The 21,365-nt window shown below is 46.1% G+C and overlaps 1 protein-coding gene and 1 long non-coding RNA gene across 2 annotated transcripts; one reads left to right on the forward strand and one right to left on the reverse strand.

Annotated features, from left to right (window-relative positions):
- The first annotated feature begins 5,998 nt into the window (after positions 1–5,998).
- Positions 5,999–6,684, forward strand: LOC135373917 (uncharacterized). The gene is made up of 3 exons (XR_010416662.1): positions 5,999–6,125; positions 6,185–6,321; positions 6,402–6,684. It is a non-coding gene; the product is annotated as an uncharacterized LOC135373917 (long non-coding RNA).
- A 10,766-nt stretch (positions 6,685–17,450) lies between these two features.
- LOC135373889 (uncharacterized) lies at positions 17,451–21,087 on the reverse strand. The gene is made up of 4 exons (XM_064606928.1): positions 20,627–21,087; positions 19,883–20,562; positions 19,159–19,757; positions 17,451–17,729 (listed from the first exon to the last, which is right to left on the reverse strand). The coding sequence occupies exons 1-4, from the start codon at positions 21,085–21,087 to the stop codon at positions 17,451–17,453; spliced, it is 2,019 nt and encodes a 672-aa protein (XP_064462998.1).
- Positions 21,088–21,365: the final 278 nt, after the last annotated feature.

Consider the following 21,365-nt stretch of genomic DNA (forward strand, 5'->3'; position numbering starts at 1 on the left):
GAATTCTGCTGAGATCTTCTCGTGTAAAAGTGATGTTTTTTTCCTGTGTTGAGAAGCAATACTTGTGCATCATTGGCACACTCATTGAGGATAATCCTTTGTGCCATCTGCAATAGTTTAACCAGTGCAAGAACGTAGCACGTGCAGTTAGAAAGGCATATGCAGCACCGTCATCTTCTTCCTAGCAGAAAAGAGATATCATATATTGCTTGACTTTCGAGTTTTCGCAAGTTCGAGTGGCCTCCTTGCCTCTGACGAGTCAGAATGAATGGTGAGGTGTTCCAGCTTAATTCGATTATGCCTACTTCTATCCCCGAAGTGAGGAATTGCTTGGAGTAGTAACTCAACACCAAGATAACCCTTGTGTTTTTAACTGCTTTCGGTCTGAGACATTCAGTAGGTCCATTGAAAGTCAAACTTGTGCAGTGCGTCGTATCCACGCAGGTTCACGGTGATGCAGGTAGCGTGCTCACTGCATAAGTTTCACTTTCAATGAACCTTCTGAATGTCTCAAACCGGAGGGAATTACAAACACAGGCGTTATCTTGGTGGTGATCTAATACTCTAAGATATTCCTTACTTCGGTCTTCGATGGATGCGTAATCCAATTAAGCAGGGATACCTCACCCTTCATTCCGACTTAGAGCATGACACCTGAATTTGCGGAAGCTCACAAGTCAAGCAATATATGGTATCTGTTTTCTCAAAGGAAGGAGGTGCCAGTGCTACGGGCTCAGAGGTGGACGTCCTGAAAGCACTAGAATTAAGTAATTGCGAGTGGCACTATTGATTATCCACGATGACCCTGGACGTGGGCCAATCACGGCCAAGTATTGCTTGTCAGCACAGGTTAAAAAAACATCACTACACATTCACACAACAGGAACTCATCATAATTCTAGATTCATATTCAGCATATTACAGTTCATGAATCCGAATTTAGTGAATATAACGATGGTAGAAAGGCAATCGTGGATCATTGGCCAGACTATGGTCAGTCCATAGAAAGTGAATAGACAGGCAATGGCAGTTTTATCATTTCTTTTCTATAGCAGGTTGTCTATAGACAGTTGCTGCCAATCTCCCATCGACTGTCTATGGGAAGGAAAAAGGGGTGTGCAAAGGTTGTCTATGGGAAGGCAATGGACCCACTATAGCTTCAATGGACGTTTTGTCCATGGCTTGTCTATTGGTTGACCAAACAATTTTTCACAAGGGGTGTGTTAATACAACTGTGTGTAGTACAATAATTGATGGTTATTTTTTAATGAATTATCATTCACATGTGGGCATTTCGACCATTGCGCTTCCTACGCAGTTTGATTCCATGTATCTTCATAAGTATTTGACATATTCAGCTGAATTTTTTTTCATGTATTGTCTGGGGTGGGTTGCATTGCGTCCTAAGTTCTGAATATCCTAAGGTTTGCCTTTGAGGAGATAAAAAATTGCACATTTGCCTCATTTGTAAAATATGGTACGTTTTGGGAACCTCACAACTAGTAATTTCGGACTCGAAGTGACTAGGGCATTTCGAACGAACACAACGACTCAATTCAATCAATCAATTCAATTTTATTTCATCCTTAGGATGTGGAGATCGGAAAAAAGTTGTAGGACAGTTTGACAGGTTGCCATCCCCAAAGTTTACGCTTTGAACTAGCACAATAAGAAACAATGCCCAGCAATCATACACACTACACATACAAAACACACTATCGCAGTTCCAGAGGTGACTGCAACTCGGGAAAATGAGATTGCTCAACTTCAATGCCATGTTCAAAGGATCTACTTAAGATAAAATCTAGACTGTATGAGAGTGATTGCTAACTGTAATTTGTAAGTAAACGCGGAAGCTTCCATTTTTGTTTTTACCGAACATTACAAGGGAAATCATTTGCCTGCAATGTAAATAGATAAGAAATTTAGGCATTTTTGTACGTACATATTAAGCGATAGTTATGTAGATTTAAAGTACTTACAAAATTAAACGTTGCTTTCATAGAGTCATTATAACCAATATCGGCCACGTTACGAATTATCTTATTTTGCATTAGTAAAAGCCTATTTAGATTATTTTTAGTTGTCGTACCCCAGACTAAATTGCAATAGTTTAGGTGAGACATAAACAGTGAACGGTAACTAGTAGCTTAATTCGAAAAGGAACCATGTGCTTATGCCTTCAGCTCATATCTAATATTTTGCACAGTCTGTTCTGAACGACTTCAGTGTTTTCATCCCATAGTAACTGTTCGTTAAAGCTAGCATTTGATGGATTTTACAATATCAAGAGATTTAGAGAGTATTAAGATATACTATCTCTTTATTTCGACTTACACTCTTTTTGGTCGAAATACGATTGTTTTAGTTTTACTACTATTAATGCGTAAAGCGTTTAAATTCATCCATTTTTCCAAGTTGCAAAGCATCTCGTTAGCACTAGTGGCCATTACAACAATATCAGAGCTGCTGAAAAAACGCCCATTTGTATCGTCCGCATACGAAAAAAAATTCGCAACTGACATCAATGTTAACTTTGTCATTCAGGTATCGGGTATCAGCTTTTGCTATCACAATTGGGGGTCGCGTTGTGAGGTTCCCAAAACGTACCATATTATACAAATGAGGCAAATTTGCGATTTTATATCTCCTCAAATGCAAACTTTAGGACCTTCAGAACTTAGGAAGCAATGCTAACCACCCCAGAGTATATGTAAAAAAAACATCAGCTGGATATGTCAAATACTTATGAAGATATGTGGCGTCAAACTGTGTAGGAAGCGCAATATGGTCAAAATGCCCACATCCATTAAAAAATAACCGCCAATTATGTTCAGCTACTTTCAGCACCAATGTGCCTCGTAGGGACGAGGTTTTAAATGCAGGTGTCCCCGAAAGCGTATAATTGAATTTCATTAAAACAACTACGCCACATAGAATGATGCAGTCAATGACATTTCTTCTTACTACGTTTTCCCACTTTCTGATTTGCATGTCATGTAACCTAAGTTTCATTATGTAAACTTTTGCGAACTGAACTCGGAAAAGTCACTTTTTTACCCAACCAATGTGAAGAGCGTGCAGAATTTACTTAAATTACTGATAATTGCCAGGAATCTTCATTAGCTATCATATCGGAAAAAAAATAGCCGAAAATAATGTGTTCAGCGGAATCGTTGTCAGTCCGACGAAAGGAGGTTGGAAACCCTGCCCACAACGGTACCGTAGAAAGGGATAACATAGGCACAGCTTATCCCGTCCTGGTTTGGCTGGGGCCATAACTGCCCTCTCCCAATTTCAGGAACTGTCACCTTTTCTATTATCACTCTGTGTGCTGGGTTTTCAACCTCCTTTCGTCGGACTGACAGCGATTGCGCTCGAAACGTCCTCGCGTGTTACACTCAAGTGCACCGAGAAGCATGATGCTCTGCTATTTTTCCGGGTACGATAGATCCTCAATATCACTGTCAATTATCATGAATTTGAGTAAATGCGGCACGCTCTTCATGTTGGTGTGGTAAAAAAGTTACCTTTACTTGAGAAATTTCCGAGTTCACTTCGCAAAAATTTACAGAATTAAACTGAGGACAATGACAATGAGGACAATGAGGACAACAACTGAGGAGAATGACATGCACATCAGGAGGTGGCAAAAAACTTGTAAGAACAAATGCAGTTGACCGCATGATTCTAGGTGGCGCAGCTTTTTTATTACAATTCAATGACACGTTTCCTGGGGCACCCTGTATGTTTGAAGGAAAAAAAATTGGAGAGGTCGACCACCCTGCCTCATCCGGCGTGAAATGACCCTATAACACGCGAAGTATAGTACAGTGTATTCAGTCGTTGCATTTATCGAGCAACGCATCCTTATTCACGAAATAGTCACAGCTTACAAGTCATCTTTACAGGCGGGTTGTACTGGTTGTACATGCGTGACGCAGTAGAGTCTTGTGTATTTCTTTCCACAATGTGTCGCACAGTATAAATTTTAGGAGCTCGACCTTATGCAGGTGAGGGTGCATGCGGAGTATTATGCAGGGCAGCATGACCACGAAGAGCGTGTCCTCTTCCTGGGGATGCTGGACATAGAAGTTAATTGTCAAATGCACAAAATAATTAGTTTTTTCATTCATAAAAAAGATCATAAATAATTATTCACAGGATTCAAGGTGGCGCCGAGTACTGACGTGTGTGGTGTGTGCTCCGCCTTAATCTTCGGCCGTCAGCAAATCCTCGCCTGTTCTGGGCCTTGTGGTTGGCGTTTCCACTGCCGATGCATCAATATTGCTCCCTCGGATTATGACTTGCTTTGGAAAGATGGTGCTTGCCTGTATAAATGCAATAGTTGCACCAAACGATCTTTCAGCGATCAATCTGTTGCAACGCCCCCCGCACATTACAACACTTCTCCTGACCTTGGATCTTCAACTGTTACGGAGGAAGAAGGTAAACTCGCCGAATCTACAGGTTCTACGCGTGATGTTAAAGATTCTGTTACCATATCTGAAGAACGATTCGCTCTGCTTGTTGGGAAAATTGATTTCCTTGTGCGTGAGGTTACCGAACTTAAAGCTGAGAATGCCCAATGGTTAAAAACGGTTTGCTCACTCGAGAAGGACAATCACTTTTTTACGCATCGAACTCGCTAAGACGAAGGCCGAAATTATTGACCGTCTAGACACATTCAGCTTCGACCAACATTTCAACCTCGTCAACAGGATACCTATACTGCAGTACTTCGCAAGAACAATTCCGGTACCACATCATCAGGTCCTACGCTTCTAAGTACGGCCAGTAGCACTGGGCACGCCAAAGACAAGCAGGCCACGCTTGTGACGACACCTGCAGGGAGTACAGGTATGACCACCAATCCCTCCAAGAAACATACGGCTGGTTCAGGCGATCCAGTATTTACCTCTGACCATAACAAGTACGACAACGGTTTCCCTGTCGTGGAGTACCGCAAAAAGCAGCCACCAGCATTCATCGGCACCTCTAAAACATCTACCTTAAAGCTTTACCACTGCAGAAAGGGCTTTGTTCGTCTTCAGATTGGGCGCTAATACTACGACTGATGAAATATCCATCGTAGTACGTGAGGTACTGCAAAATAAGTCGTTTCATTATATAAAGCTCCAAACACGTCGTGATTCTTACTCCTCATTCTGCATTGTGACGGACCCTGCCAGCTTTCAGTTGATTAACAACCAAGAAGTTTGGCCGGAAGGAAGTTTATTTCGTGCATTCCGTGGTAAAATTCCTGTTACGTCTGCCACAAAGCGTAGCTGCCGACAATGCGGTCTTCGGATAAGCCCCCCCCCCCCCCCCAGGCATATCTCAATTCATTATCAAAATGCCAGAGGACTGCAAACGAAACAACGGGAATTCGCTGTCAACTTCCCAGTAAACCACAAACATCTATCGGACGTACCAGAAAAATCCAGACGTCTACATCCAAAAGCAACATCTCATCGATGTCCATCGTACGTACAGAAAGTACTTTAGAAAAGTTGGATGTCTAAGGAACGTACACTGCACCCTGATTTCAGACGTCTAGTGTGCATCCGTTGTTATGTGCATTGAACGTCTAATATATGTTGTACACATATGGCGTCGAGAAGGTGAATGGGAAAGGTTGTTTCTAGTTTGATCGGCAGTGCGAAAACGAGCGCCCACACTCTAAGTCCAGTGACGGACACGTGCCGGTTCGAAAAGTTCCCTCAGACAGTAATGCCGGGCACACAGCTGCAACCGTCTGGAAATAGCCGTAACAGTTCTGAAATAACAGGCACAAGGCTGCCGATCGACAAATTTGAGCAGGTATACAAAGCCGTCACATTGGCATCCAACAGCTTTGTGTCTGCTGAATAATATGTGTGCCTCATGACTCATATGCTTGTTGAAGAATCCGTGTGCCGGCTAATTACACGTGGTTTCGTTGCAGCGAACTACGTTCCTCCGCGCACCGCCGATGAGGAGTGACATGGCATCGCGTATTCTTCCAAAGTGCATTCTTTGCTTTGTCGGCCTCCCGACGTTGTCTGAGCTGCAACCTCTCCGTTGAGACGGATGACTCCCGCACTTTTCAGTATAGGTCTAATGTTCGGTGAAGTACCAGAAGCGTAGGTCAACCTATTTGTGATGCATCGTACAACGCCTATCATATTATGTTCTGTTGCAGACGGTGGACGCATTACAAATGGCGGCGGGCGAGATCGGCTACATGGGTGAATCGACGTTGTACATTACAAGTGAGGCTAATTGTATTGTTTCATTCTAGGTGACCGTGGGACTGTGTCGACCGTCGACTGCAAGAAAGTGAGTTACAAAACGGTCTAGTGTTCCAGCATTCACGTTGGAAGACTGCCAACCTTCTACTTACTTCGGTTTCTTTACAGGTTATTTGCTGTCTCAACGGTCACACATAGCAAAATTGCAACTGCTTCTTACATCGAAGCGTGTCTGGTGGAACTTTTTGCTTGGACTATTGTTCGTCGGCCATTTCGTTTGAGGAATTATCGTGTTCGTCACCAAGGATGACTTTGATTGAGTTTTGCAGTGCCTGGTGCATCGGATGGGTTGTGTGTCCGTGCAATGTGTACATGTGTTGGAATCAGTGAACTGTGTATGGATGCAATTTAAAGGTACGTACACGTCAATAAAATTTAGTGTTTCAAGTTCGATGTCCTTGGAGCAGTTTTTGTTTTACGAAGCCTTTAAGTCATTTTTATGTTTTTATTTTTTGCTTACGGTTCTCGAGAGTGTGTCGTGTATTAGGGGGTCCGTTTAACCCCTCGAAACGTTCGCTACTTTCGAGTGGCCGTGGCCAGTTGATCTGATGGCACATATCCGTCACTGGGTTCAGAGCGTAACGTCGATTTTAAAAAAAATAACAAAAGAAAAAACGCAGTATTAAACAACATATTTTTAATCGGTCGTCGTTGTAGTTCTCCCTTAACTGACACAATAATGCCTCTCTCCGTGTGACGAATTGATCAATGCTCATTTAATGTTCCCTTCTTCTGTTTCTTCTTTTTTTTTATTCCAAACACCACGCGTAGTTCTTCACGCACGTTCGGTTTCCATCACTGACGGACGAGTAGCCTTTTCCATCTTCTGATATTTTGTGTTCAGTGACAAGTGAGTTAATTGGAGCGACGGCGGTAGCGTGGTAAAGTGCGTACGGTTGGTATTTGCCTTACTCTGTGTTCATTGCATAGTTATGTAAATTGTGACATCTCTGGTGAAGCCTATCAGCATCTCATCCTTATTGAAATGCCGTGCTGCGCGTAGACGCTGTATAATACTAATATTAGCTTTATATAACTTTCAACCACAGCAAAGATAACATGGGTAGCGGAACTACTCAAATGCGACTTCAGACAACTGTGTCGCGTTTGTAAATTTTAACACGTGTGATGTTATAATACTGAAAGTACCAAGGTACAATGGTGTGTACTGCATTACAACAATTTCAGTGAGATTTATATTGGAAGTATTTGTTCTCCAGTGTATTAAAGAAATTGTGACTCAGAACTGTGTTGTGTTGAATTACTATTACCTCGCTTCGACCAATTTGTGCTGCTGTTCATGTGAAATGAAAAATATTTCCTGTATGACGCATGGTGTGTACAGTGTACAGTGGTGGTCATATAGAACGTCCGATGGATATCCATGTGTGCTTCGGATGTATGTCCATTAGAGGGGAGAAACATCCAGCTTGGATATCTCTGCAACGTACCACCAACGTGATTTGGGCAAGCATTCCATCATCTATAGTACGTCTTTTCAGCGTAATCTGGATATATCTGGATATCTATTGGACATACTAAACGTCCCAGCTGAACCATCCTCTGGATGTCCAAAGGATATTTGTGGTTTACTGGGTTGTTATCGTGTCATTATGATATAGCCACGTATCATCTTTGAAGCGACCACACGGAACAGCGGGCGGGGAGGCGTCGAGCGCCGGGCTGAGATCCACGACACGCCGCGCTGATCAGCGAGCGATGCTTCCAGAAGCATGTTCCTTCGCTTGCATCAATCTTATGGACGGATCGCGACCTTGGAGAAGCTTCTCTACTTCCTCTTCTTCACCGACGCGCGCTTTCTACAATGTTCGCCGCTGTGTATAAAAGCTTGTGAGCTCCCAGCCGGAGCATTATTTACCTTAGTTCTGCTTAGCTCCAGCTAAGCAGCTACAATAAAGCTTTCGCCGATTATTCGCCGTCTCGCTCGTCTGTTTTCATCAGTGACATTTCTGGTGGAGGTGCGGGGCAATCCCTGCTCAACGGCCTGGAAGAGCAGCAACGACTGAGTCGAAGACTGCGTGGTCTACCTGCGGAATTCGGCCCGTTAGGACCCCCAACCCGCAAGAAGATGACTAGGACGGCACCACCCAAACGGCAAAATTTCTATCGTGAGAACAGGATTTTTTGTCGTGCGACAGGCACTTCTGTCGTCACTACAGAAATTTCTGTCGTCATGACAGAACTTCTGTCGTAACTACAAAACAAGTCTGTAGTTACGACAGGAGCGCCTGTCGTAACGACAATCACTTTTGTCGTGTGACGTATACGCTTGTCGTCAAGCCAGACTGTTCTGTTGTTACGACAGGCGGTCTTGTTGTAACTACAAAAGAGTCTGTAGTAACGACAGAAATGGATGCTGTACAGCAAGCAGCTTTGTAGTATGACAGACATATTTCCCGTCACCGCAGATAGTCGATCTCGCTGTGGCGACAGGTACTTGTCGTGCGATAAACAGCATGGGGAAGTGGCACGTAGTAAAAACCGAGAAAAACAAAAAAAAAAAACACGAAATGACAGCTGTTGTGTTTTTATTATTGCTGTTATTATGTTATTATTGATATTGTTATAATTGCTTTTATTATTGGTAGCTTGGTGTGTCGTCACATTGTTTTGCTTGTGCCCGGCTCTGGGTGCCAGTAACAGCAGAGTTGCCGACAATGGTTTGAGGGCACCGACTCAATGGCATCCTCTCTCACAAAATGACGTTCATAAGGTTCACTACATCTATGCTTGACGACACCACAAAACAGAAAGAAAAAAAGAAAGGAAAAGGAAAAAGACAGCAAGTACCGGCACCAAAAACAGCTTCGTCGATACGACGATACATTTGAAATCGCATTTCGTGCGCTTTACTCTCGCCATGTTGTAAGGCAGTCAACCAAGTAGTTTAGAGAAAAAAGACAACGAAATATGAGCAAGAAACGTTCCTTTACTATAAACAGTTGCCATTTAAGTTCAACGAAACAAGGAGAACTTGACACGTGGTTTTCCTGAATATAACTCGATGGACGTAAGAAATTTTCCAAAATTCGATTAGTTATGTGCTAGGAATGTTTGTAGGAATTTAGTTGTTATTAGTTTAATGTACTGGTCCTTTTTACGCCCCATGCGCACATTAATTCGCGATGGATATTTCCTCTCCGTGTAGATTCCTATGACGACTAACATAGCGCGCCACCTGTACGCGCAGTAGGCCTGATCCTGATTCTGTTTCTGACAGTTTCTGAACATGACGGCGCCATAATTATTTGTGTCGCTCGGTGCGGTTCTCTTCGTTGGCAAGTTTGCAGTTATGTTCCTATTTACTCAACGTGAGAATGAGTCGGAAAAGCACGTCGTCGAGCACAATACCATTGTGAACTTCCACGCAATAGAATACTACGACAAACGAAAGTTTTTCGGGGCATTTTGGAATGCGACGAGACGGCACATGTTACACGACAGGTAAGGTGGTTCCGACAGATCATTTTCAATACGTTTTCTTACTTCTTTGTCATAAACACATTCCAGAAACAAGGCAGGATGAATGAGCGGCGCTGAAGCAGGTGTAAAGTGGATCACGAGCCACTTGCAGAAGAAAAAAAGGTAAGAACCGGCACTTGCATTGCGCCACGAAATGATTTATTCTGGTGTTCTAGTGACTGATTAGAAGTGAATAGGGATCACAGATTTCGCTTGTCGCACGGTGTACACCAGTATTCGCTGATCGAAACATGTCGTCATTGCGGCTTTTAGGCAAGGCAGGAGAAACAAGCACTGCACGAAGGCATGCAGAAGAAGACACTGTTTCTGCCCCTGGATTTCGCGAAAATCAGTGAACAAAGACCACGAGAGTTCGAAATAAAAAGAACACATGGGACGTTTACAGACAGAAGTGGCAACGCTGGCGCAAATTAATCGTATGCTGCAAAAGGCCATCGCTTCAAAAGTTTTTCAAAGTGGTAAGCAGAACTTTGCGTATGTATGCTAGCTGCGCCAACTTGTTCAAGTTTATTTATGAATGTACGTGTGGTTTTTATTCACAAGTGATTTTTATGATGCAGTTTTGATGTCTTCCTGCATGTTGCACTTACTGGTGGGTGAATACTTTTGGGCAAATTTTGTGAATATATATATGATTAGCATTCTCTGTCTGTCAGAAAACATCGAGATAACTTTCAAAGCTAAGTGTACATGCACTAGAGCTACATACATGCACAACGTCACACCGTTGCTCCGCTCTAACGGGTGCTGTTGACCAGATATGACTGTGTTTTTGTGACTGCGACCTTTTTTTTCTCGTTTTCTTACTAGCAGTAAATACAGAAGCCATGAAAGAGAAAGATGCTGGATTACTTGTGCAAGTGTGTTGAAGGGTAATTTCTGCTAAATTTGACAGGACAATAATTTGTCGCAACTTTTAGTAATAAATGTCGGAGGTAAGAATTACACGGTTACAAACATCTGATAGTGAAAACAAAAACGCTTGTGCAGTAGGCTGCACATCACACCTCTTTAAAGTATAGTAAATGCTTGTGAGCTCCTTATGTTTTGAACAGTAACAATTCAGAGCACGTGTGTTCAGGTTTTCAGAAATATCAAATCGACAAAAAACGTTTCTTACAAGTAGTTTGCCGGGGGCTAAAGCATCATGTACTGGAACTACAAGTCCAATTATGCTTTCTATTAACGAGAAACTGGTTTGACAGATTCCGATAAGACCTGATGTTTGAGCACCTCTCCACTCCCAGTCCCTGTAGCAGCCAAGACAAAAACAGTACGATACGATTGAAATGTCCTCAGATTTTTATAATTTTGTTTATTGTCAAGGTCTAGCTTTTTTCCTAGTTTGCATGCATAGAATGGCATATGAAAGATATACGAATATGACGCTTAAAAAATGCTGTCCTATTATGACACTGATATAGTCTCTTTTTTTTCTTTCGTACAGGCTACAAGAGGCCCCATACATCCTGCTACAGTGAAGAGTGCATGTATCAGTTTTGTAAGTGAAGAGATAATAAATAGATGTACTCTTGTTCATACACAGGTTCTCCCTCATCTTGCACGTTTGCATACAATTATACAGAGTCGACACTTGTTACTGAGAGAGCAGCATTATGCCACCTGCAGATGCTGGATGTGAATGACACAACAACACGACAAGATTTATACGACACAACAAGGTACACCAGACGACAGAACGACACACGAGAAGCATCTACAAAAGAACGACACACGACAAACATCTACGACAGAGCCGCACACGACTGGAATCTACAACAGAACGACATACGACAGACATCTACGACCAAACTGCACACGACAGGAATCTACAACAGAACGACATACGACAGACATCTACGACAAAGCTGCACACGACAGGAATCTACGACAGACGACAAGGTCCCAATATACGACAGCCTTGTTGTTTGTCGTATTTTTCTGTCGTTTTTTTCGACTGGGTGACGACAAGGTTGACGATTGGCTCGACCATTTCGAGCGGATCGCTGGGTTTAACAGGTGGAACGACGACCAGAAGCTCGTCAACATCTACTTCTTTCTTGACGGGACGGCGTGGACTTGGTTCGAGAACAGGGAGGACTCTTTTACGCCTGCAGGGTTCGACGTACACTCTCTCAGGCAATTGATCCGAGAGGTGGTCCGGGAAGAAGCACGAGCTTTACTCCGCCCAGAAGAAACCGGAGCTCCTTTGGCCTGCATCGGGGCGATAATCAAGGAGGAGGTGCAGCAGGCACTCCAAGCGCCGCCACTCTTCGCCGAGGTACCGAAGCCAACCTACGCCGCCGCACTACGACAGCCACCAGCGGCAGCGCGGTACGGCAACAGCTGGGCGCATTCGCGACCTGCCCAACCTGCACCACTCAGCTACCCGCCACGCGCACAAGGAAATCGCAAGACAAACGTATGGCGAACGTCAGACTTCAGGCCGCTTTGCTACCACTGTGGCTAAGCCAATCACGTCTACCACTGTTGCCCGTACCGACGACTGGGTCTACCCGGATTTTCACCCGACGAACCCCCCCCCCCCCCCCATTAGCGCGGTAGTCGCCCCGCCGCAATTGAAGACTATCTACGGCAGCAAACTGCTTCTGCTGGGTCACGACGCGACCTGTCCCCGAGCGTCCCCCACCGCAGCAGGTCGCCAGGAAGAGCACGTTCACCGTCACCGGCAGGACGACTTTCGTGGCCCCGCCCTCACCGGGAAAACCGAAGACTGCAGCTCCGGGACGTGAAGCTGCGGACAGACGAAAAGTAGCAATACCTCCAACTCGACGAACAGCAACGCAGCACCGCCGCGACGCTAGAAAAATTACCAATAACCTGCAAATACTTATCGACGGCCATGAGACAACTGCGTTAATCGATTCCGTCGCTGACGACTCTGTTATAAGTGCTACGTTGGCCAAGAAGCTACGGAAGGTGCAAACGAAGTGGGATGAGCCTGACATCAGGACTGCTGATGGACACGTCGTAACACCGACTGGCCGATGCACGGCAGTCATCCACGTGCGTGACATCCAGTATGTCGTCAGCTTCGCCGTCCTGCCGAACTGCCCATGTGACGTCATCCTCGAAATGGACTTTCTACTAGAAAATAAAGCGGTCATCGGCTTCACCAACGGAGTAATTTCCTTAGAGACGCCAGAAGGGGAAGACGACGCTAATGCGTGGCTGACACGTATAAGTCCGGAGAAGCGCACAAATACGCAAGTGGCAGCTATAGCGAGTCAGCGGGTCAACCTTCCTCCGTTGTCATCACGTATTATTACTGCTGTGAGTGACACAGCCCCGAATGTCTCTCTGTTTGCCGAAGGAAACATTCATCTCCTCCTACAACGCGGCATCGGGATAGCACGAGGAATTGTGCCTGTCAGAGACGGAAAAATGCAGCTACTGATTACCAACTTGAGCCAGGAACCGCAGCATCTCACAAGTGGCACAAAATAGCTGTCTTTGCGGACGATTATATCACCACAAGCATTTGTCACTTGGACAGTGCACATACCGTCTACGCCACACAACACCACGACCACCCGTTCGACGTAAACCCTCAACTAACTGCGGCGCAGAAGCACACCCTTCTGCAAGTACTACAGGCTTTCAGTGACTGTTTCGCCACTTCGTCCAATGTGCGACAGACAACGGTAGGAAAGCATCGCATCATAGTCGACGAAGACGTCCGGCCGATTCATCGTATGCCGTATCGAGTGTCACCCAAAGAGCGAGAAGGGCGGTGAATGCAGGCTGAGGAGCCCGCTGTTGCGGCGGAGGGAGCCTAACGACATCTGCGTACGTGGGACGAGAAATTGGCACGGTTTGTGAGGACTTGCGACCGTGTACTTCACTTCGTCTTGATAGCTACAGGTGTTGTGATGAACAACACAGGCGAAATGGATTCCTATAGTAGAGTTCGAATTGTTTCCTTTAAAGTACATTGCGGACATAGTGTTGATGTTGCGATGAACGTGAAGAGCAAATGATTCTGTGGATTTTCTGATGTCGATTGTCTTGAATAGTTCCATAACATTCTCTTGCTTCGCGGTGCTAACACGGAACTAAAACAGTTCGCTAACGTTCTGTTCAAGCTCATTAGAAAAACGTTTTACTGCACTGCGAATTTATTTTAAGTCTACTGTTTATGAAGTCTGACAGTAAGGCTGCGCGTTGTACTTCCATACTTGTACGAACAATTTACATAAAGGTAATGAAATAAGTGTACAGGTTGGGGAGAAAGGGCAGCCTCCTCGTCTTTCTTCTTTTGATACTTCTGATACCACTACGTCTTCCCTTTCTGGTCTCAGACTCCCATGTGCACTAGAACCCAGCACACACTAGTTCTCGTATCATACTTAAGACCATTCTCACCCGACACCATCGTGTCGGCAGGAAAATGATTTACAATATTTTGCGTATTGCTCGACGATTATTCTTGCAGTGAAGTACTTCTTTGTTCATTATTTTAACACGACTAGCGAGCCATATATTGAGACAGCAAGAAAAGGAAGATGAACGAGCATGGGAACGAACATTGGAACGCAACGAGCATGTATGTGAGCACGAGAATGCGAGCTATCGGAACAAATGAAACAGTCCTATTGGTCGGAGAAAATGCAGCCTCGCTGCCAGCCTGCTCTTCGCTCAGGGCGGTGACATCACAACACGTGAGCGCTCGCAACGTGCACAATAACCACAAAGAAGAAGCTTCACGAGGAGCACAGATTGTGATCACAGCAAAGCATCGATAAAGTTGCTCGTTTCGTTAGCGTGAACGAGTCGTTCAGCTGTCTCGTGCAGTTAAGTTGAACGTGTGAAACGATTAAGCCCCCAGGTCGGCTGCCGACGACGCGAGGAAAGGAGGCCCGTTGGTGGGAGCGGCGACGGCAGGGGCCAAGGCTGGCACCCGTGCGTTCCGGGCGTCCTGTAACGAACGGCACGGTAGAACTACATCGTTGACGGTGGTGGGAGCTTTCGTGACGAGCATCTGGAAACCGTCTTCCCGAATGCCTTTCAGAATGTGTTTGATTTTGTCGCATTCTGACATGTCCTTGTCGAGTCTGGAGCAAAGAGTGAGGACATCCTCGATGTACGAAATGTAGGGCTCATTTGGAGCTTGCACGTGTTGGGAGAGCTTGAACTCGGCGTCAGCACGACGGTAAGCTGGGCGGACGAAGAATTCCTGGGCCTTGGTGGAGAAGGCAGCCCAGGTGGAAAGCTCCTGCTCGTGGTTTAAGTACCATGTTTTTGCCAGGTCAGTAAGGTAAAATACAACGTTATTGAGTTTCGTATCGCCGTCCCACCTGTTGTAGCGGGCGACCCTCTCGTACGTCTCTAACCAGTCGAGGATATCCGCGTTGTCAGCACCAGAGAAGGACGGCGGATCTCGTTGCCGCATGGAATGTATGGGACCGGGAACTTGGGCAACGGGCATCGCCGGCGGGGGTGTTGTCCGACGGCATTGTTCTGGTGAGTTTCTTGTCAGCACGAAGTTCCACAGTGAAGGTGAGGTTGTGAGTGGGGTTGACGGTGAATCGGTCGCATCTCCACCAAGATGTGAGCAAGAGGACGGTGTGGTGTTTTATGTAGGAAACTGTTTATTGTGCACCGAGCGAATCCAGCAGGCGCATCACCCAGGGAGAGCGTGGGAAGAAGAACACGATGGCGATGGACGCGGGTCTGTCTCACAATATCAGAGCCACATTATATCATAGGTCAGAATTCAACTTCAGAACTCGTTCTGAGTCCAACTTCATTGTGTATGATGGAGTTTGAATCATCTGAAATCTAGGGACCGGTTATGAGACTGAGGGCCTTGTATACTGCGCATGCTTGCGTTTCGGCGACGACTTGGCTTGAGGGCATCTGCGACCGTGCTCCCCGGCTGCTTGGCAGGTGTCATTTTTTAGGTGGCGACCGTTTACAGTGACGTTCGTAAAGGAAACAAGTGCTGTGTTGTTTTTGTTCCGACTGCGGCTTTCGTACTGCCGCCTTGGTTGCTCAGTTGGTAACGTGTTCACTTGCTGGGCTCACGATCGCGGGTTCAATCCTGACCGAGAACGGCAGCAATGTGGGAACGATAAACATTGCTTCCAGTACGGGCGTGTTAAAGATTTCTGGAGCACGTCTAAAGTACGTCAGGTGGTCGCACTTACTAGTAGTCAAACCCAGCAGCACGTACACACAAATGGTCTGACCCACGATGCGCGTAAATTTACTCCCAATTATCTTAGTCTTCAATGTGCACAGTGGTACAGTGCAAAAAGCAGACAATGTCTGGGGTGTATGCCTTCTTTGCTGTATGCCTTCACACCAAAAACGAGGAAAAACAATACTTCCATCTTTTTAATGTATATTTTGAGGTGCATAATTAGCGCATGTTTTCTTGCATAGTTGCATGCATAATCCTGGAGTTTTTAGTGCATATATCAGCGCTCCTTTATTGATTATCGATGGATCGCTGTTCATGTATCGCTGAACCTCCCAGCTCAATGCGTGAACCGGGTGGTATCCTTTTGCAACAATAAACGCAATGGGCCTTGTCTTGTGGATTTTCGCTGCGCTATGTGCACTGGCGAACTACCTCAAGGAGAAGTATATGCTGAAAGAATCTTTTAAGTCACTCAGGTTTGCGCCTAGGTCCCCCCCTTCCGCTTCATCTTCCGTTTCTATATATACAGGGTGTCCCACCTAACTGCGAATATATTTTTCAAATATATATATGACACTATTTCCAAGATGAAATCAATTGCAACATAGCATATGCTGAAGTGCACTCCTTAGGAGAGCATTAACAAAGTCCAAAGGCAGTGTCTTGATTAACTTTCATTAATTAACTGTTTAATTATAAAAGCTACGAAGTTGTCACAATGAGAATATCTTCACTACTTCATTCTCCGCTTCCAGCACTGCGGCCCTTCCAGCACTGGGGTAGAGTATCGCCCCCGGCGATGAAACTCCCCACCCATCATCCTGAAATAAAGTTGTTGTTGTTGTTTCCCCTGTAGAGTTTTTCATTGATGCTTGCATTCTGCTTTTGCACGAAGTCATATAAAACTCACACTATTGGGAAGCGTAATTTTGTGTGGGAGTGTGAACGGAAAATCATAACGCGGAAGTGCGATATGCTCTAGTTCGCAAAAACGACGTCGAGGAATTGATGCTGTCATTTTGTTCACATTAGAGTGACTTTCCCATAGACCAGTTCGACACTTACTCGTAACTTTTACCTCGTCAGGCTAGCTATAGTCCGCATACAGTGTGGTGGTGGTGGTAGAAGTGCTGAAAGGGCTCGCCGTTGTCGCAATCGAATCCCCAGAACTAAACCAATCGTAGAGTTCCAGCGCTATAAAGCACACACACCCTTTCCCTTCGTCGTTCTCGTCTTCTACGAATGCGATAAAAAAAGACGAAATCAATCCGCAACATCCTCCCCCGGGAAATGAGAATTCTCATTTATACACATAACGTTAAGTAACAAAAAGTTGCATATACAGTGACCAAGATAATGAGATACGAAAGATCAAACACCCCATAGCACACCCAACACAACTCTAGTGGGTACAGTAATTGTACGGGCCTGCGTAACACTGTCCCATCAGGAAGTCCTACCGCACAGGCACGTACCTGATTGTCCCTTCACACAAACACATCCGTTATTCGTCCAGTTTTCCACACATGGCGTGGTAATCTCTCGTTGTGGATGACGACTAAGTCCCCAACTTGTAGCGGTGCTTGGCTCCCACTGGTGGCCTTGACCTGATGCGCTGATCTCAGCTGCAGAAGGTACTCTGTTCTCCAGCACCTCCAAAAGGCATTTAGCATCTGTTGCTGAAGTTTCCACCTTATCTCTACAGCAACCCTTGGTTCGTTGAAGTTGAAGTCTTCGGCCAGAGACGGAAGAGAAGCCTCTTCCCACTAAGACGTGGGCAGGAAGTAAGCGGCGCGGCCTCACTTCAGCTGTCGGTGACGAACATCAGTGGACGTGAGTTGACTACTCACTGGCACTGCTCACACGGCAGCCCTCGTCGAGCCGTAAAACGCTTGAAGGCCAAGAGGAAGCACGCCGTTGTCATTATTGATACCAACTCTAGATGTATGGCTCGAGTGACGGCGCAGGTGAACAGTGCGCTATAGGCCTTCTGGTCGCTTCCTTCTGAAGACTTCACGAACAGTGGCCCCGCATAGTCTATGCCAACTACCTCGAAAGGTCCACTTTCGTTCACTCGTTCGGCAGGATGAGGGGCTATAGGTGGAGCTGCTGGTTTCGCTCTTTAGCGAGCACACAAAGTGCAACGAAACAGAATCTTTTTCGCGAGTTGTCGGCATCTTGGAACCCAATAGCGCTCTCGAACTTCCGGTATTGTGTTTTGTACCCCGTTATGTAGCAGCCGGCGATGAGCTGCCTCCACAACGAGTTCTGCAACCTTATGTCCATGAGGCAGAAGTACTGGCTGCTTCACCTGCGTGGGCATTGTTGAATACTGCAGACGGCCAGAGACCCGTACTGTGCCACCTTCGTCGAGCACAGGTCGAAAGTTTGCGATCTGTGATTTCTGACTCACTGTACAGTTATGTCTCAGTTCTTGTATCTCTCTGCGGTACTCAGAGTTCTGAGTCTCTTGGTTTCAATACATTTCTGCACGTTGAATTTCTTCGGCGCCCAGGAGTCCGCGGACTCTCTTCAGCGGACAGTTGTCTACGAAGCGATAAACCCACGCCGTGATCCGCAGTACGAAATGGAATCTGCTTTAGTTGGCAAGGGTAGAAGAGCGCGGTAGAGGTCCACCAAGGGAGCGTCTACAAGTAGTACAACGGTTTTCGCTTTCTCTGACTCCATTACCTCGTCCTGAGCCTCCGTCAATGGAGTGTGGTTAGGCCACGATTCTAATTCTGTTGTCATCGCCAGCCCCTTTCAACCATTTCCCATTGTTCAGTAGCTTCTTCATTGTCTCTCCTCTGGTAGAACGTCCGGGGGGTTTTTGCTCTCCCGGACAATGTCACCATGTTGACGGGTCGGTTGTCGCTTGAATTTCCATGACTCGATTTCGAACGAACGGTTTCCATCGAAGTGCTGTGTCCTTAATCAGGTACAATACGATACTAGAATCTGTCCAGAAGAAGTACTTCCATGGTCGTGACGGGAGAGAGCTAGATACGAACTTTGCCAAACGGCATCCGATGAGTGCTCCCATCAGCTCCAAGCGAGGCAATGTATGAATTTTCAGTGGTGCCACACGGGACTTCGCCATCATAAGTGTCACGTTAATCCGCCATTTTCGATTTCCGTGCGAACGTAAACCGTGGCTCTGTACGCAGATGGACTTGCGTCACTGAAAACATGCACTTGGACATCGTCCAAGCAATCCTTGATTCCTCTGGTTACGTAGCGAGGTACTTCCAGTCTCTGTATTTGCGGAAACTCCTCGTACCAGCTGATCCACTCCATCGTCATTGCCGGTGGCAAGTCTTCGTCCCATTCAATACCGAGTTGCCAAATGCGTTGAAAGAGTATTTTTGCGCGTATTGTGAGTGGAGAGGCAAGGCCCAATGGGTCGAAGACTGAGGCAGAGACTTGAAGCACGATTCGTTTCGCAGACTTCTTCGAGGTAAGACCGTGAAGTTGGCTCATTTCCGGAAGCTTCAACCGGTCGGTCTGACGATCCCACAGTTTTTCCAAAAGTCTCGTCTCTGTATTTGCATAGTTCTGTCCTGTGGACTCTTGTTCTTCGAACAGCTGATCAAGAACTGGAGAATTGGACGCCCACTTCCTCCGATCCATTCCAGCTAACTTCAGTATAGCCTTGGATTCTACGTAGATTCGCTTTGCTTCATCTTCGTTTGGCGCTCCCTTTAGCAAGTCATTTACATAGAAGGATTTTGCTATCTTCTTGGCCGTTTCTTCGAGATGTCCTTCCACGTGACTCAAATGATATGAGATTGTTGCTGACAAGGAGGAACTGATTTGAAGCCGTACCGAAAGGCACGCGAGTCATTCTCCACACTCTAAAGCTGGCAAAGCCCTTCTGCTGGTGGAGTTTCTTTAAACCAAAGAAAACGGAGTGCATCACGGTCCTCTTCCGTTACGATGATCTGTAGAAATGCTTTTGCTATGTCTGCTACGAGAGCGATCTTCTCCGTACGAAAGCGCAGTAGCAGTCGTAGCAATTTATTGTTAAGTTTCCGTCCTTTTTCAAGGTAATCGTTTAGCGAGTGACTGTCTGGAGCATGGGATGAAACGTCCAATACGATTCGTAGCTTGGTGGTCGCGGAACTTTCACGGAACACTCCTTGATGAGGCATGTAATATACACGTTCCGAGAACGTAGGTTTGAACTCGTGGACAACTTCGGCATGTCCTTCATTTAGATACGATCGCATGGCCCCGTCGTAGTCTAACAGCCGGTTGAAGTTGGAGCGCAACTTATTCACCAGATTCTCAAGCCTGCGTTCCGCCACCCTTCGATTATCCCCGAGACTAGTGCTACTCGTTTTCCACGGTAGACTGGCTTTGTAGCGGTTGTCCTTCTTCTCTACCGTATTCTCGAAGTACAGCATAACGGCATCGCCTTCCAGTCTGTTATCGTTGGTGTCGTCTGTGATCCCCAAGCCTTCTAGCTCCCAGAGCTTCCTTACGTCCGAGTGGATTCCGCCCGTGACGACTTCGACTTGTAGTGCACAGGTAAAGGCTTTCGTGTCTTCGGCAAGTGAAGACTTGAGAGAGGGCTGGTCCCTGGAACATCCAGCCGAGCTGCGTGTGAATCGCAACGAAGCCATTATCTGCCGCAGGACGTTTAACGTCGGTCTTCATTAACTTCCACATTTGGTCTGCTCCAATAAGGAGCGCGATACCGGGTTCCGACTTCATGCCTGGAAAGAAGAGTTCGTGAGCGATACGTTCGCCTTTTGTCTTCACAGCTGCTACGAATACGTCGTCTGGAGGATGTAAGGACACGATGTCCTTACAGATGAAGGGGATCTCGACTGCTTCGATGCAGTGCACCCTCTGGACGTATTGACTTCGCAGTCGTACTTCAACAACTCTGCGGCGAGTAGCACTTGCTACCGCTGAGGCCTCACCGAACGTGTTAATCCTGACATCTAGCTCTTCGAGCACTCGCCTGGAGACATCTTGCCGGATGAACGTCTTCTCGCTACCGCCGTCGAATAACCTCCGTACGTAGGCTGACCAGTTGTCTGCAATGAGCCATGCTCTGAAGGTTTGCAGCAGGACGACGGCATTGCCATTTTCTTCTCCGGTACTGGACGTATACATGCTGGTGGTGTCCAGAGCCTTTGTTTTGGTTGCTGCAGCTGAACGCCACTCAGGATCGCAGAGAGGAATGACGTGTCTGCCTTGGCACGATGGACAAGCAATCTTCTGCTTGCAGTCTTTGGCGCGATGGCCCTTGACAGTACACTTGAACTAACGACCTTCTGAAGCGAGTATTTTCTTCTTTTGCTGCAGATATACGGACGCCATGCAGTTACCAGTTTCATGCCCTTCTGCATTACAGAAGATGCACCTCTTCTCAGTCTTCGCTACCGTGTGCA

Source organism: Ornithodoros turicata, unplaced genomic scaffold (genome assembly GCF_037126465.1).
Source record: "Ornithodoros turicata isolate Travis unplaced genomic scaffold, ASM3712646v1 Chromosome34, whole genome shotgun sequence".
Taxonomy (NCBI): Eukaryota; Metazoa; Arthropoda; class Arachnida; order Ixodida; family Argasidae; genus Ornithodoros; species Ornithodoros turicata.